Here is a 16,304-nt window from a genome sequence, read left to right as displayed (position 1 = left end):
ATCATGGGATGGTGCGGCATCTACTGGAGAGGAATGCCGTCTTCTTTTTTTTTCTCTTTTTCTTTTATTGGCGTGAACCAGGGAAGATGCAGGCCTACCTTTTGCTGTTAGCAGCAACCCTGCCACCAACACAACCCAACAACAAAGATAACTTGAAGAAAAAGAGAGCTGAATTCTAACGTCAGTTTGAGCACCTATATCAACCCCTACCTGAGGCCACTCTATACCTGGCCTTGCATGGAAGTGAGCCCCAAATTCTTTTTATGTTCAAGTCCATGAGTTAGGTTGGATGTGACTTGTAAACCCAAGAGACTGATTCATTCTCACAAAAGGAACAAGGTAGGAGGGAAGCAGCACACAAGACAAGCATAAGTCATTCTGTATTTATTTGCTATTCAACACACTTTCCTTCGCAGAGAGAAAACACATAGTCTGAGTTATCCCATTAACAAATACCCTGCTTCTATCATTACATCCTGAATTTCTGTGCCCACTAATCAAGGTTGGGTACCATCACACAGGTGATTAAAATTGTTCCCTGAGATCATCAAGGCTGTGGCTTTGGCCACAGAATATCTTGCCCTGCAAAAATCCAGGAGAAAACAGAGGAAACTAGAATTCTTTTGGTGGTAGAAGAGGTAGACAACTTAGGTAGAATTCCTGAGAAAAAGGTGCAGTCAACCAAGCCACGAATTAATATTTCCCTGGCTGTGAACTATTGTCCCTTCCCCATCTCCAAACATTCTAGAAGGCAAACTCATCTTACTGCATATAGACACTTCATCACAATGCTGTGCTCAAAGCATCCTGGCTTTGGATAACTGCCTGAGCCATCTTGATGCCTCAGTTTCCAGTCAAAGGCAGAGCTGGTGGGGTATGCACAGCCCTTCCCCAGTGTCATATGGGAAAGAGAAAAACCCAGAAGTGGATGATGAGAAAAAACGGTGATCACATTATGTGCTCTGTCAGGCCTGCAATGTTTTCAAGATGGTTTGGTATCAAAACAGCTAGTGAGCCTCCAGGAGCAGGAGGGGGAGAGACTCGCTGCATTATCACCTCAAGCCCGGCCAATCAAGTCCCCAAAGCAAACGGGCAGCAGCACGTGTCCTCCAGCCTGGGTGCACTCAGAGGCGACTGAAGCGAATGCAACTTCCAGCAGCCCCTCCTGGGCTGTAAGAAATCACAGTCTTGGAGGAGCCAGCTGGCCAGGCTCAGTCATTCTTATGTTTTGTTGTCCTTTCTCCACCCACCCATCCCCCTAAAATGACACAATGGAATGACTGTGTTCCTTAATGAGGACCTTCCTTTTTAAAAATAAACACACAAAGCTTTCCCTAATCTGACCCATATTCCATAGTGGAAGAAGGTCGTGGGCCCGGAGTGGGGACACTGGGAAGGGAAGCAGACAGGGGAGCCGGGCGTGGGGCAAACACGCTCAGAGACGATGTGCCGGAGAGTGTGCAGGCAGAAAGCCAAAAAGAATGCTAAGCATCCATGGGTTGTGGCACTTCAGAGACATCATTCCATGGCACGAGGTTCCCAATCCTCTTCCTTAGTATCTCCTGGGGTAGTTCCTACAGGCTTTCTCTAGGTTGTTCAAGAACTCAGGCACTCCATTCTGCAAAGCAAAGGACACCGTCACTCCTCTGTCCTCACAGCAATCACTCTTGATTCTGGGGCATGTGGCAAAAGGTAAACAGAGATGGCTCTGGGAATAACAGACAGTAGGGCCTCTGACCGGATTCCAGCTGAACGTTGCCACAGATAATGGCAAAAGCTAAGACCCAGGGCGTCGGGGAGACTACCCGGCAGGGGCTATGGTTACAAGACACTGCCTTATATTTTGGCTTTTGCTAGTGAAAAGCTAAGACATTTCTGAGACACTGTTTCTTGAAAAGAAAAAGAAAACACAGGAGATTGGGTAGGTCTGGGTTGTTTGACTCTTCCAAGAAACAGGAGAAAAGTCCTGCTTTACAGAATTAGGAAATGGTAAGGACTCAGGGACAAGAGATAGGCTATACTATTATTTAGCTAGTGTTGAGCATTGAGCTAGAATCTCCCGAAACATCGTCTTATTTACTCCTATTCCATGGGGTAGGTAATATCCACCTCCGTATGTTTTTTTTTTGCTTGAGGAACATTAGCCCTGAGCTAACATCTGTACCCATCTTCCATACTTCGTATGTGGGATGCTGCCACAGCATGGCTGATGAGTAGAGTACTTCAGGGCCTGGGACCCGAACCTGCAAACCAAGGCCATCAAAGTGGAGCCATAAGCATTCGGCCACAGGGCCGGCCCCTCTACCTCCATTTTAAAAAGGGAAAAGATCAAAGGCTTCCCTAGGCTACACACAGTCAGTGGCAGGGCCAACATTCAAAATCACATTTGTTTGACTCAAAGTTTAGGAACTTTTCCTCTCCTGGGGAAGCTGTTGAGCCCTCCAGCCAGTAAGTAGGACACGTAAAAGCAGGCTGAATGGTCCCCATGAAGCCAGGCTCCCAGGCTGTCTCTAGTGATCTAGGCGGTTCCCTCTCCTTACAGAAAAACAAAACAACAATAACAAAACTGGAGGCTGCCCCAGGCTTGGCCACGTCTGGTGGTCTCTTGAGCCAGGTCGGCCTGTCTTACTCCCCTCAAAGCCGATACAGGATCCAGGGGTACCGTTGTTCCTACAAGGAGCAAGCTATTGTCCTGACGTTCCACTGAGTGACCCTGGCGGGCGCCAGCAGGCAGGGACTGGCATTCCAGCTAATGATTCTTTGTCTTTTGTCCCAGCCTCTGTCCTGGGAGTTGGCAACCCCAGTTCTAACCGTAGTCACTCAACCAAGCCACCTCATAAAAGAGCCTCATTAGGCCTGAGACAGCGAGTCTCTAGCCTGACAGCCCCACGGGCTGAGTCAACATTTGTCACACGCACGTCCCCTCCCGCCTCTGAGATCTCACCTTGAGAGCCCTCTTAAGGAGCCAGGTCGGAATCTGGACACGCAGGTTATCAAAGTAATACATGAAAACTAGAGGGGAAAAGAAAGGACAATTCAGAAGGAAGAAAAAAGAGAAGGACACAGCAATGAGCCCCGCGAAGCTTCCTCCTTCATATTCAGGCCCAGAAAGTAAGGACGGAGGGAACACGTGATTCAGGTGAGTCCTCTCCCCTGCCTTGTCCTATGGGATATTTCTATATAAACATTTTTGAAAACAGCCACAGGCACATCTTGCTGCGATTTATTAAACACCTGGCAAGTGCTAGACACTAGGAGATAGTCTCTCATTTCATTTTTTCTCTACTACTTATCCTAACAATCCTAAAGAATTGGTAAAATTCCAATTATAATCCCAGTTTATAAATGATAAAGTGGAGCCTCGGAAAAGCCAGGTGACATGTCCAAGGTGCTAGATCTACGAGCCTCAGAACTACGGTTCAGATGTCGCCTCAGACGCAAGGCCACATTCATTCCAGTGGAGCAGCTGGCTGCAGGCCGCTGTCTGCCCACAGCTTTTCTCCCTGTACTGGAACTCAAGGCAGGCAGGGCCTGAGCGTCTGGGTTTCTGCCAATTGGGAGCTGCAGCCACACAGACAGTCCTGCCGGCCCTCTTGCCCACCCCCAGGGCTGGCGTATGAGCCACAGGACCAGCCTGACGCGAATTTCCAAACCTCTGGTTTACTTGAATGCGCTGATTGCACCTGGACAACAAAGAGTCAGTGCAGAATGCACTGAGTCAGAGTTAGACACCCACCTCGCTCTGTAGCCCAGTGTCTGGGGGTGAAGTGAGTCTCTCCCCAGCTGTGGAGCCCGTCTGTTTTGCACCCATGCCCATTCTCTGACCTCAGGGGGCAAGCTGCGTGCACTGTACGTGCCTCGCAATCAGCACGGCCTTCACCTGCGTGACCCTGACCCTGACCCTCCACCCACATGGTCTGGTTTTTACCTTTGCTCCCATTCCTGCCATCACTTGTGATCGCCAATCTATGCTCGCACTGCGTCACCCGGACCACACCAGACCGCTCGGGAAACTGCGAATGGGAGATGCTCTGGGCCAGGACCACGAAGACCTTCCGCCCTTCCACATCCAGATCTCGCCGCTCCCGGACGTAGACATACTGTACCACTGGTCAAGGCATGACATCCACGCCAGCATTTCAGACAGGCAGAAGGAAAGCCCCACAAGCTGAAGACAAGGGAGGTGACTCAGTTCCTCCCACTTGGCTCTGGCTCCCTGGCGCTGTTACTTCACTTACCTGCCCTGTCTCCCCAAATGCACTGCAAGATTGTGCCTCATGCCACCCGGTATTCTCATCTGAGAGCACGCTTCACCTCCTGTGCAGGATTCTCTCATGCTTTCAAGCTTTTCATTAGGCAGGGAAACCACTCCCGTCTCCAGGAAGGCACTATGAGATCTCAGAGGATTGCTCACTAATCTGCTGTGAGATCCTGGCTTAGTTACTCAACCTTTCTGAGGCTGTTTCCCTATGTAGGAACAGGGAGCAACACTGCCCAGCAGGCAGCCTTGTGGGGGCATTAGGGAAACATTGGAGCAGAAGAAGCAGTTAATAAACAATGGAGTCATTTCTTCTCGTCCTGCCCTCCCCCAGAGCTCTAATTAGAGACCTCTATGCACAGAGGATGGTTGAGCAATCTTACTCACACCTGGTGATCACAGGAAATCTATGAGTACCTGAATATCTAGAGGCAGAAGTCCTCTCTGGGTTAACACTGGTTCACCAAGAATAACAAAGCCATTTCATCTCAACGAACACAGAACAACCATTATATCTATGGCACGATTCAAGGAAGATCATTAAATTCTAAGAAACAGTAAGAGTCGCCACTCACCGAGCCCTTTCTATGTCATAAGCATCATGTGCTTTAAGATAGCATCAGTCTTGATCCTGAGAAAGTCCCTGCTGAGTCTGGTGTAAGTATCTCCATCTTCCAGGTGACAAAATTGAGGCTCAGAGAGGTAAAGGGACTCACCAGAGATCCCACAGCCCAGCTGAAGTGATGGAACCTGAATTTGAACCCCGATCTGGCTCCAAAACCTAGCCAGGCTTTCATAACTGGACAGGGCTCAACTCTGAAATGTATACATTATACTCTCAAATGGTAGAATTTTAGATTTCCACACTAGAAGGAATGAAAAGCCCAAATCCATCAAAAAATCAGTCTAAGTATAAGACAATTACTCCCACTATAGCAGCCACAACGACAACCCCATCCCACCTCAGCGTCTCATCGGCACCCACAGTTGTCCCACCCTCCCTCAGGTACCCTGCAGGATGGCCATTGGTGCTGCTCTCTGCATACTGATGAGTGAAGTTCTTAAATGTCTTAGGGAAGAAACGATGTTGCTTTGGCCCTGGCTTTCCTCTCTCCCAAGCCTTTTACTTTTTCCTCACAGCAAATATTGTCCCACTCTCTCCCACAACTTGCTCAGCTCATGTGTCAGTGATCACGTGATGCTCCATTGAGGAAAATTTAACTTGATATGTCAACTAAAAGTTGGCAGTGTTCTTTGTGGTTGTAAGGTCAAGCGTGCCATAAAGCCTATGACTGGAGAACCACCAGTTTACTGAGGCCCAGAGAAGTGAAGGGCCATATATCCAAGGTCACACAGCAAACCAGGGAATGTGTTCACACTCACCCTGGGATCTTTTGCTCCAAAACTAATGGTTTTTTCCACGGCATTATTCTCTGTCATCAAAAATTTATCAACCCTTATTGGAGAGACATATGTGCCTATACAAAGACCAAGAAACTCATTATGGGATTGCATGCCATTGGAGAGCCAATAAAATAGGACTTCAAGGAGCCCCAGGTGTCCACTCCTGGGAATACCTACCCAGCAGTGTCACTGTGAGGTCAGAGCAGTGGATTGTGCCCCGGTCAAGATCACCATCTCTGGGACAGCCAGACCTGCAGTCCCGAACCTGCCTCTGTCACCCACTAGCTGTATGAACCTGAGCATAGTTCTGAATGTCCCTTTGCCTCAGTTTCCTTAACTGTGAAATGATGCCTACTTTGCACAGTTGTTGGCAGGATTAGAGAAAATCACATAAAATCCAAGGGATTAAGTAATACATGATTTGTTGAAATATATACCATGTGTATACAAAATATTTAGTAGTATGTGGGAACTGTGCCAAGGAATAAACTCTTATGGAGTTTACAATCTAGATGGGGCCAGGGTACACACATATATTTAGACACAAAAACACAAAAACCATACACAGAAAACACACTCACATGCTCCCTCTCTTTCTAGAGAAAGATTACTGAGGAACATAGAGACTTGTGGAACGTTAGAGCTAGGAAAGATCCCCACAATCATTTACTTCAGTGGTTTCCGAACTTTCTTTAAGTCCACAGATCCTTTGTTCCATTCAGGATGTAAAATACTTAGCTGCTGCCATTGACGAGGACGCTGAAGGAGTCAAAAACTTGCCTATCGGTCATCCTACCCCCATCTGCCCACCCAGCAAATTCCCATCCCACCCTCCCAGGCTGGTCCTGAGCAGGCTTCCTGGAACCTTGGAGCGCCAGCAAAAGCTCCCCACATCCCATTCAACTGCTTTGTCTCATAAATGAGGAAACTGAGGGGAAGAAACATACACCCAGAATCCAGAGCCAAGAGTCAAGGAGGGACCACTGTGGGGTCAATGAAACAGGAAGTGAGATGGGGGAGCTGGAAATGTGGGAGCCTGAGTTCCCCTCTCAGTCACTAACCACCTGTATGAACGCTTCTGTCACTTTACCTCTCTGGGTCCCCCCCTTTCTCCTCTATAGCTTGAAGGAGCATATTAAACATTCCTTATAAAAAGTTCTTTCCAGGTCCCCAATTCTGTGGCCCAACAACTTCAAGCCCTAGAAAACTTCTCAGGAAAGTAGGAGCTGCCCTCCAGTGACCACAATTGCAGGATGTTCCACGTTGTCAGGCCCAGAAAGCAGGCTCTGAGGTCTCTGAAAGCCACACACGATGCAACAGCTTCAGCAGATGCTTCTGCAGAATCAAAGACAATGTTGCCATGCCTGCTGGACATGCCATCATTGGGCGATGGGCCAAGGGCACAGAAACACTTAGAAAGGCGAGTAGCGGTGAACTTGGGAAAGGATACATCTCTGTTGGACTTGAGCATAGGGCACTTCACTTGCCAGTAGACTACGGTCTGTCCGTTGCATTCTCTTTCATAGAGTTCTAAGGAGAATAAAAGAAGGTAATGTATCTGGAAGCCTCTTTGGCTTCAGTTAAAAAGAAGCCTAGATATGATGACACCGTAGGGTATAAAAAACCACTAAGTCATGAGACACAAAATTCTAGAAGTCAGACAGATTAATTACCACTGAAAGCTTCTTGCCCGAAGGCAGAGTCTAGAAAATATAAAAATATAGCAAAAATAAAAGAACCCAAATGTGTCCATCGTGTATCACAAAAAAGATTTTCAGAGAGAATGTAATGAAACAAAATCAGGCATCCAAAAACAAATTCTGGGGTTTTTAATCAGAGTAACCACCAGATGTCACTAGGGTACAAATAGTTTTGCTTTTGAGAACTTTCTTCCTTCTTTAGTTTTCCTGACACATTACAGCTAGCCTGGGACCGAGTCACCCAGTCTAGTGTGTTCAGCAGGGAGATCAAGGTCCCAGAGAGGGCAGTGTCCTTCCTAAACAGCTAGAAAGTGGCATAACTGTGGCTAACCCTTGGAGGGGTTAGCAGCCAGCTCTTGGAGGGAGACAGCAAAGGAATTCAATGACATGCGCACCCTCTGACCCCAAGCTGTGCAGTAAGCTTCTAAGTACTTAGAGAAGGAGCCCTGCCAAGGCTGCTAAAGAAACCAAGAGAGTCCCTTGAGGAGATGTTGATGCGGGAAATGTATTACTTAATTCAGCTTTTCAAAGAAAATCTATCAGAAGCAGACCATGGATTAAAGAGCTGGCCAGCCCATTGGTGCCACATGAGGCTGAAGACAGCCCTTGAAAGGAAGGAAAGGAGGGGACATCTGTTGCTTTTGCATGCCTAATATTGACTCTCCCCTTCTGGACCAGCATCTTAATTCTCCTTCAGGACATCACCCATCCCATCCTTCTTGTGGTTTAAGCAAGACTGACTCGACCCGAATTGCAGAGCTGGGCAAACGAGCATGACATGCCCATGGTGATTAGCTCAGGGAGGGTACATCTGGCCAGGGTCTTAGCTTGCCACTCTAAAAAGTTGAAGCCAAAAAGTGGCTTAGTAAAGGCTCTCAGATAGCTCACAGAATATCTAGGAGGACCAGAGTTAAGCTTAGAACCTCAGGATTGTTCCAGAGAAGCCAAACTGCTGCTGCCACTGGACCAGACACCACAGCGTGAACTGCTGATGCTGCGTACTGAACATCAGAGGCTCTGCCACTGTTTCCCCCAAGGTCAGATGCCTTCGCTGTGACCGTCACCGGAAAATGGATTTTGCATGTTGCCCACTTCCTCACGTTGCTTTCTCCCAAACTAAAGCCACTTGAGTGCCTTATTCTCAACGTCTATATCCCAAGACTGAACCATGGCTGCTAGGGAGCCTGGGACAGTGAACGTCTGGCTTCTCCCTTGCATGGATAAGCATCACAATTCCCCCAGATAGGAAAGATATTGGAAAACACTAAGCGACCCAAAACGATGACATACGTCCACAGGTAATGAGCACATGATCCATGCTGAGGCGCTGAGAGCCAAAGCTGGGACTGTGGCTGCCACTAATATGAAAGTGGAATTCTCGTTCCTGTTCCTTTATGGCTAGAATATAAGCTTGGATCTTCTGGTGGCCACCTTTGCCATGACCTAAGAATCTGCCTGAAAATTAGGTCAACACAGGAGAAAACAGAGTCAAGATGGAGAAGTTATTTAGCTATTAGATGCAGCTGTCCTGGAAGCCAGAAACATGGAGTTTTCAATGTCATGAACAAATAAATTCTTTTTCCTCTTCTTACATGGCATTTGTTAGCTTTTTGCGACTTGCAACCTAGAGTCCTGACTATAGCCAGGGTCTCCAGTTCACGTTCCCCTGGGCTGGCTCCATAGTTCTATTCCACTGTGATGGAGAGGGCAGAGGCCACTCCAGCTCTAAGTGGCAGAGGGATCCCCTATTTTATGCCTTTCATACCGCTCCATCACTTAGAGGGTGAAATCTAACTGTAGCCTGGTGGCCAGGCTGGGCCCTGGGATCTGGACACTCCTCCCACCCCAGCTCCAGAGTCTGCTACCCAACAAACCAGCAACAACAACCTGCTCACAGTGTTCGAACATATCATGCTGTTTCGTGCCTTCCTCACCTTACTCATGCTGTTTCCTGGGCCTCGAACGCCTTTATACCATTCATCCCCACACCCTCTCCCCTCCTCGCATACATGTATTCCTGTTGTTTATAAAACTTTGTTTTATAAACTTTTCTTATAAACTTTTATGTTTTACAATAGATTAATAGTTTAAAGTATTATGTTTCATAAACTTTTATAAAACAAAGCTTGGACACCACCTCCTCCAAGAAGCCTTCCACGAGGAGCTGGGTGTATGGGACGATAACAAACTTACAGTGAGAACAAATTAGCCCTCAGAGCAAACTGGAGAGTAGCTCTAAGAGTATGCAAGGAGCAAGTCCTAGGAGGAGCAAAAGAACATGTCAGCCCAGCACTTAAGACTTTCTTGCCAAATGAAAAATGAAACATAATATAGTAGAAATTAAACCTGTTGCTTTCTACTGGCTAGAATAAGTAACAATAGACTCTACTTTCTAACTGATTTTTTTTTTTGAGGGAGATTAGCCCTGAGATAACAACTGCTGCTAATCCTCCTCCTTTTTTTTTTTTTTGCTGAGGAAGACTGGCCATGAGCTAACATCTGTGTCCATCTTCCCCTATTTTATATGCGGGACGCCTGCCACAGCATGGCTTGACAAACAGTGCCATGTCCGCATCCTGGATCAGAACAGGCAAACACCAGGCCACCAAAGTGGAACATGCAAACTTAACTGCTGTGCGACTGGGCTGGCCCCTCTAATTGATTTTTTGAAAATAGTAGGAGTGACTCACCTTCAACATTTTGGTCCCACTGTTTTCTGTAGTCTAGGTCCATATAGACATCTGTCAGTAAAGCCGGTGGGCAATTCTTCAGAGTTCCAAAGACTTTATACTTATAAACTCTAGTGTCCTGTAAAATCAGAACAGGTAGAAACAATCTATTGATTCCCAAGTTGAGAGACAGCTGGATTACACGCATACGAAAAACAGCTGCTCATGCAACACCATTTATTGAGCGCCTCCTCTATGGTCTTGGTAACACAATGGTGAAAAAACAGATGAGTCCCCAGCTCTCCTGGGCTTTACATTTGACTGTAGGAATTGATGGTGGTGATATCTATAAACACTATCCAGGTAAGCTGAATAGGATATAAGAAGGGTTGTGTCATAAATGCTGCCTGCTTTGGGGCAGGGGGCAGAGGGGTGGCATCCTACATAATCAGGTGGTCAGGAAAGGCCTCTATGAGGGATAACATTTATCAGAACATGTTGTTCTAAATATTAGAAGGAGCCAGCCATGGGAAGATAGCAAAGCCCCTTCCTGCGGGGGGAAGGCCCCCAGGTTGGTGGATTAGAATGCTCAAAGAATAGAAAGTCAGGGGTCTGGAGACTGTGGATGAGGGAGAGTGGTAGGAGCTGAGGTCAGAGAGGTAGGGGAGGCCAGGCCCCAAAGGGCTTTGCAAACCAGGGTAAGGGGTAAAGATTTTGTCCTAACTGCTATGGAAAACTAATACATGACTTTAAACAGGGGATGGCTTTAAATAGGAGAATGATTTTAAAAAGATGATTCTTGCTGTTTTGTCAGAAAATAGATCATAATGGAGCAAGGAGATGGTTTAGAAGACCAGTCCAGATAAGACATGATGGTGACTCAAGAAGGGAGGTAACGATAGTGATGGAGAGAAGTCAGTGATTTAGGGACATACTTTGGAAGTAAAGCCAACAGGAAGTGCTGACAGATAGGCTGTGGGGAAAGAGAAAGCAAAGGAATGAGGATAACGGTTAAAACCTTTGCTTAACAACCAGGTAGATGAGAGCTCCATTTTCTAAGATAGAGAAAACTTGGGGAGAGGAGATTTGTGGGGTGTGGAGTAATCAAGAGTTCTACTTTGAGCAAGTTGAGTTTGAGATGCTTACTGAACACTGAAGTAGGGGTGTCATATAGGCAGCTAGCATTCAGAGGACAGATAACTATTTTAGTTATCCACAGGGCATAATGAAACCCAACACATTGTTGTGTCAATTCCAAGACAGAATTTTTCAATAACTGCTTCTTTGTTATAAAAAGGACTCGTGTATAAAGGAATGAAAAGGGGAAAAGAACACCAGCTTCAAATCATATGAGTCCCTTTTATGCATAAGAAGACCATTTCTAGATTCCAAAATACAACAAGAGAATTCCCTCGTTTTCACGTTAAGCCCCATCCCTGTCTGTAAGGGCTCTGGGCTAGAGTTGGCCACACTACACATCTCACTCTCTGTTCAAAGGCAAATAACTATTCCTGACCTTCACCTTGCCTAAAGGCTTTATTATTAGGATGAAACCAATGGCTCTTAGATTAGTTTCAATGCAAAGGCAAACAAACAAAAATGAAGCTTTTAGATGGACTCATTCTTCCATGTGCTAATGCAATGTAATTGGCTAATCGAACATGAATCGAGCCATCTTCTTAAACACCATGCCAGGGACTTATGTGAAGTCAAGGAGTAAACATGGTGAATCTTTCTAGAGATTCTCAGACTTCAAGGTCTCCTGGCTCAGGTGGCATAACCCAAGGATAAATATATCCCAGGTTAGGAATTTCAGATGTATGTGAAAGTACCTGGAAAGCAATGGAAGGTAAAGTTGAAATTGAATTCATAAGGATTTTCCAGCTGTACAAGTATGTGACTTTATGCGAAGGGTGTCCAACCATCAAATGACAAATTGATAAATCATAAAAATTGATAATAAAACATGCTGCATACTTCAAAGTCCATTTATAGGACATTTCATTTCGTACACTTCAGATAGTAAAAGTATTGTTTGATTGTAGAGAGTCAGTCCGTATCTTGTGTAGAATACAATTACCAGAAGAAACAGAAGATTTGGTATAGCACATGTTCCATTCTTTCTTGCTAAGAGAAGCCCTATGCAATGTGCACGGTTAGTAACTTTCCTGGTCTCCTATGCAGGTAGAGGGAGCCATATAACACCTCCTTCCAGTTTTGAACATGGATGTTTGGAGTTGCAGCAGCTACTTTGTGGTGAAGAGGTAACAAACATGGGAAGGCAGGAAAAAAAATACTCAAAGAGTTTCACTGGCATCATCGAGCAGCGAAACCAATGCCAGCAACTGTTGATCTCTGAACTACTTGTTAGGTGAGAGAAATAAATCCCTGGTTGTTTAAGTCACTGTCAGTCCAGTTTTCTGTTATTGCAGCTAAAAGCAATCCTAATTGATACTAGTCACGCTTCCTGACAAAATGTTACTTGAGTCCTGTGATCCAGGGGAACATGGGTCTACCAGAGTTTCTGCCTAAGGGAATATCTATGAAGATCATATTAGATAATCCATCTAAAGTTCTTACCGTGGTACCTGGTACATAATAAGTACTTAGTAACTATTAGGTATCATTTTCATTAATAAGATAGGTATGATGATCTTTTTCCAGATTAAAGAACTGAGTTTTCAAAACTCCAACATAATGCATATTTTTAGGGAAATTAACATCGAGGGAATACTTGCTTGAAGCTGGGCACTGTGCTTGGCGATTAATGACCACAAAAATCCTGTGAAGTCAGCATTTCATCTCCACTTTATAAATGAAGAAATGTAGGCGGGGATGGAGGCGTGGTTCAGCAATTTGCTACTAATATCATTAATTTTTGAGATGGTCTGTTATGCTGGCTAACTTGTCTAAACACCAAGCTGTTATATTTCTTAGCAATGGTGATTCAAATGTAGTTAAGAAAACGTGCAATTTCTTTGCAATTGCATTCATAGGGTTAAAAGATTTTGAGAAACTTCACTGCCAATAGTGCACTTATTTGTCCTAAGCAGAATAAATTCTGCAAGAGCTAACATGTTTACATATGAGAAATGTCAAAATGTCATAATGTTTGCATTTGACATTTGTAGTTCTCACAGAGGAGTAATCCCTGGCAGGACCCCCATTCCTCCTACCTACCCCACCTGACCGGAGGAAGGCATTCCTCATTCTCTTCGATGTATGGTGTTTATCTGCACACCACAAAGACAGCCTTGATGAATCACATTTCTCTAATCCTGTAAAGGCACCCTTGAGTGTGCACTGAATTTTCTTTGCCTCTCACTGAAGAGTTCATTTCCATTCCTCAGGGGACAGTAGCCTCCGTAATCTACAACTGTGGAAGCTGTCCAACTACAGCCTATCTGGGGCAAGTAACAGACTCAGATTGTCTGAAAAGTGAGCATTTTTCACCAAAGAGAGTCACTTCTAACGGCAGGAGTCCAAGCTGCACTGCCACTGGGAAGTGTGTATCTAGACGGTGCAGAAAGATGTTGACTAAATCTGCTTTACTATTTTGGATCTCTCTATGAAAACATGGTAGGTCCGATCCCTTAGGATTGCAGACAGCTAGGTAAAATAATAAGGATAGCTAATACTTATTGAGTGCCTACTGCATACCAGTCACTGGGCTAATACTTTACATGTGTTATTCCACCTAATCCACACAATGATAATACGAGGTCTGCACCATCAGTAAACCCATTCTTCAGACAAGGAAACTGAGGTTTGTAGAAGTTCTGAGAAATATACAGAAAAGGCAGATCTACAGAGACAGGAAGCAGATCAGTTGTTGTCTGAGAACAGGGAGTGACTGTGAACAGGCAAGAGGTATCTTTTGGGGGTAACACAATGTCCCAAAATTAGATGGTAGTGAAGGTTGCATAATTCCACAAATTTACTAAAAATCATTGAATTCTACACTTAAAATGAGTGAATTTTATGGTGTATAAATGATACCTCAGTAAAGCTGTTAAAATTAAAAAATGAGGTTATGAAACTCATCCCAAGTCAGACAAATAATGATGGCAGAACCTGGACTTGAAGCAGTGATCTGACAGTCGAGTTCACAGTCTAGGGTACTGCCTCCAAATTGCCACTGACCTCTCCAAACATCTCGTTAGACAAGTCATAAACTGTCTGGAGTGCATATGTCTCTAGCTAGAGTGACCATATAATTTATCATTCCAACTGGTACACTTCTGAGAGGGGACGAGGTGTTGGGAAAATTTTCACCTGGACAACAGGTATAAACCAGGCCTGTGATGGGTATATTGGGATATCTATACCCAGCTATAGCTCACAACAACACACCATTTAACTTACTAGGTGCTTCAAAATGTATCCTCTCATTGGATCCCCGTACAAATTTGGAAGAACAGAAATTATCTCTGGTTTAGAGATGAGGAAACTGAGACTCAGCTAGGGTCATAGGCTCATAAATCCTAAAATGACAAAGCAATTAAGCATAAAAACTATACTTTAGACCAGGGGTTGCCAAATCAGTAATGCTGGCTATTTTTGAACAGTCCATAAGCTAAGAAGAGTCTTTACATTTTTAAATGGTTAGATAAGTACCTACATAATATCCTCCATTTTGCCTCTTGGTCCACAAAGCCTAAAATATTTACTATTTGGCCCTTTATGGAAAAAGTATGATGATCCTTGCTTGAGACTATTGCGACCACCACTTCCAAAACACACAACCCAGGAAAACTCTGAATTACTATAGAGTTATATTGCAATTATACATATAAGAGAAGAATCTTCGTGGCACAAGCCCCAAATATATTTATATTTTAATTTGAATTACATTGGGGTTTACCATTTAAGCTCAGACCACTCTTCAAATCAAACCTGCCAACCCTGAGCACACCATACAGGATAAATACCAAAACATTTTAAATATATCACACTCAAACTCAGGAAAACAAAGGAAAAGAGAAAATCTTGAAAGAAGCTGTGGGGGAAGAGGGGACCACTTTACTTACAGAGGAACAAGGATGAGAATTACAGCAGACATCTCGTCAGAAACAATTCATGCAAAAAGAAAGTGGAGTAAAATACATAATATATTGAAAGAAAAAAGCCACTGACCTAGAATTCTATATCCAATAAAACTGTCCATCAAAAGTGAAGGAGAAATAAAAACTTTTCAGACAAATAAAAACTGAAGGAATTCAGACCAAAGAATAGAGCAGAATCTAGAATGCTGTATTTAACACCTACACGTGAGAAAATCTCTCACAAAGGAAATGTATGTATCTAAACTCTAAATACAGACTTTTTCCCCACTATCACGTAGTTCTAGCTCCAGATATGATAAACCGGAGAAAATTAGGGTTGTGTTTCTAACCATCCTTACTTCCTCAAGAAATATATAAAATTCGATTTTTTGTTGGCGGAGCAAAATGGCGGGGTGAGCTGACCCGGGATTCTCTCCCCTCCAAAATACAACAAAAGATTGGAAGAACTGAATTTCAGAGAATAAACATAATGCCAGCTCATTAGAGACCTACAATACCAAGAAGGTGGAGATCATAAACCTTGCTTACACCTTCCAAGGCGCTGGAACGATAGGAGAGAACATCGCTCCCTCCCCTAGAGTCTGTGATCGCTGCGGTGCCAGTCGGGAAGGAGTGGGGCAGGGGCCGCGGGACCGGGGGATCATCCAGGACTCCTGCCACTGATTCACTGGACACCTGCTGATGGGGGGAAAGCTTCCATCTGCGGGGACCCCATGAATCAAGGGCCTTGGGAGACCAGAGAACAGAACTGATCTGAACCCAGACCGGCACGTGTGAGTAACAGCCCCCCCGCCCCCCCCCCCCCCCCCCCCCGCCCCGGCAAAGCCAGTGGGCGCAGCCATCTTGCCCCAAGGCGGAGAGCTAACACGCCACTCTCGACCCCCATCTAGTGGTGACAGGCTGTAACTGCAACTGAATTCTACCACCATGAGAAAAAAAACCACTCCTCTACCATCCAGTCTACCATCCAGCAATTTATAAAAGCCCCAGACCAGAAGGAAAACAATAAAAACCAGAATTAAGTCCTGAGGACTTGGAATTAGGTAAACTAAGTGATAACGAATTCAGAGCAGCTATAATCAAAAAACTCAATGAGGTAGAGAGAAAGATAGAGAAACAAGCCGAGTTCTGGAGTTACTTCACAAAAGAGATTGAAATCATAAAGAAGAATCAAACAGAATTACTTGAGATGAAAAACACAATGGAC

The 16,304-nt window shown here is 44.9% G+C and overlaps 1 protein-coding gene across 8 annotated transcripts in view; it reads right to left on the bottom strand.

The window, feature by feature from the left end:
* Positions 1-369: 369 nt before the first annotated feature.
* Positions 370-16,304, bottom strand: part of PCTP (phosphatidylcholine transfer protein) — a 38,046-nt gene continuing 22,111 nt past the window's right edge. For 6 of the 8 annotated variants that reach the window (XM_070560759.1, XM_070560762.1, XM_070560765.1 and 3 more), the window contains 5 exons: positions 10,053-10,170; positions 7,113-7,192; positions 3,929-4,100; positions 2,945-3,012; positions 370-1,618 (listed from right to left, as the gene is read on the bottom strand). In XM_070560759.1, coding sequence (XP_070416860.1) covers positions 1,553-1,618; positions 2,945-3,012; positions 3,929-4,100; positions 7,113-7,192; positions 10,053-10,170 — 504 coding nt within the window. In that variant the 3' untranslated portion in view covers positions 370-1,552. Of the gene's footprint in view, positions 1,619-2,944; positions 3,013-3,928; positions 4,101-7,112; positions 7,193-10,052; positions 10,171-10,966; positions 11,208-16,304 lie in introns of those variants that run through there. The other 2 variants (XM_070560760.1, XM_070560761.1) reach the window with 2 other exon arrangements.

This window comes from Equus przewalskii, chromosome 10 (genome assembly GCF_037783145.1).
Source record: "Equus przewalskii isolate Varuska chromosome 10, EquPr2, whole genome shotgun sequence".
Taxonomy (NCBI): domain Eukaryota; kingdom Metazoa; phylum Chordata; class Mammalia; order Perissodactyla; family Equidae; genus Equus; species Equus przewalskii.
Note: the sequence above shows the minus strand (reverse complement) of the source record. Positions and strands in the feature narration are given on the sequence as shown.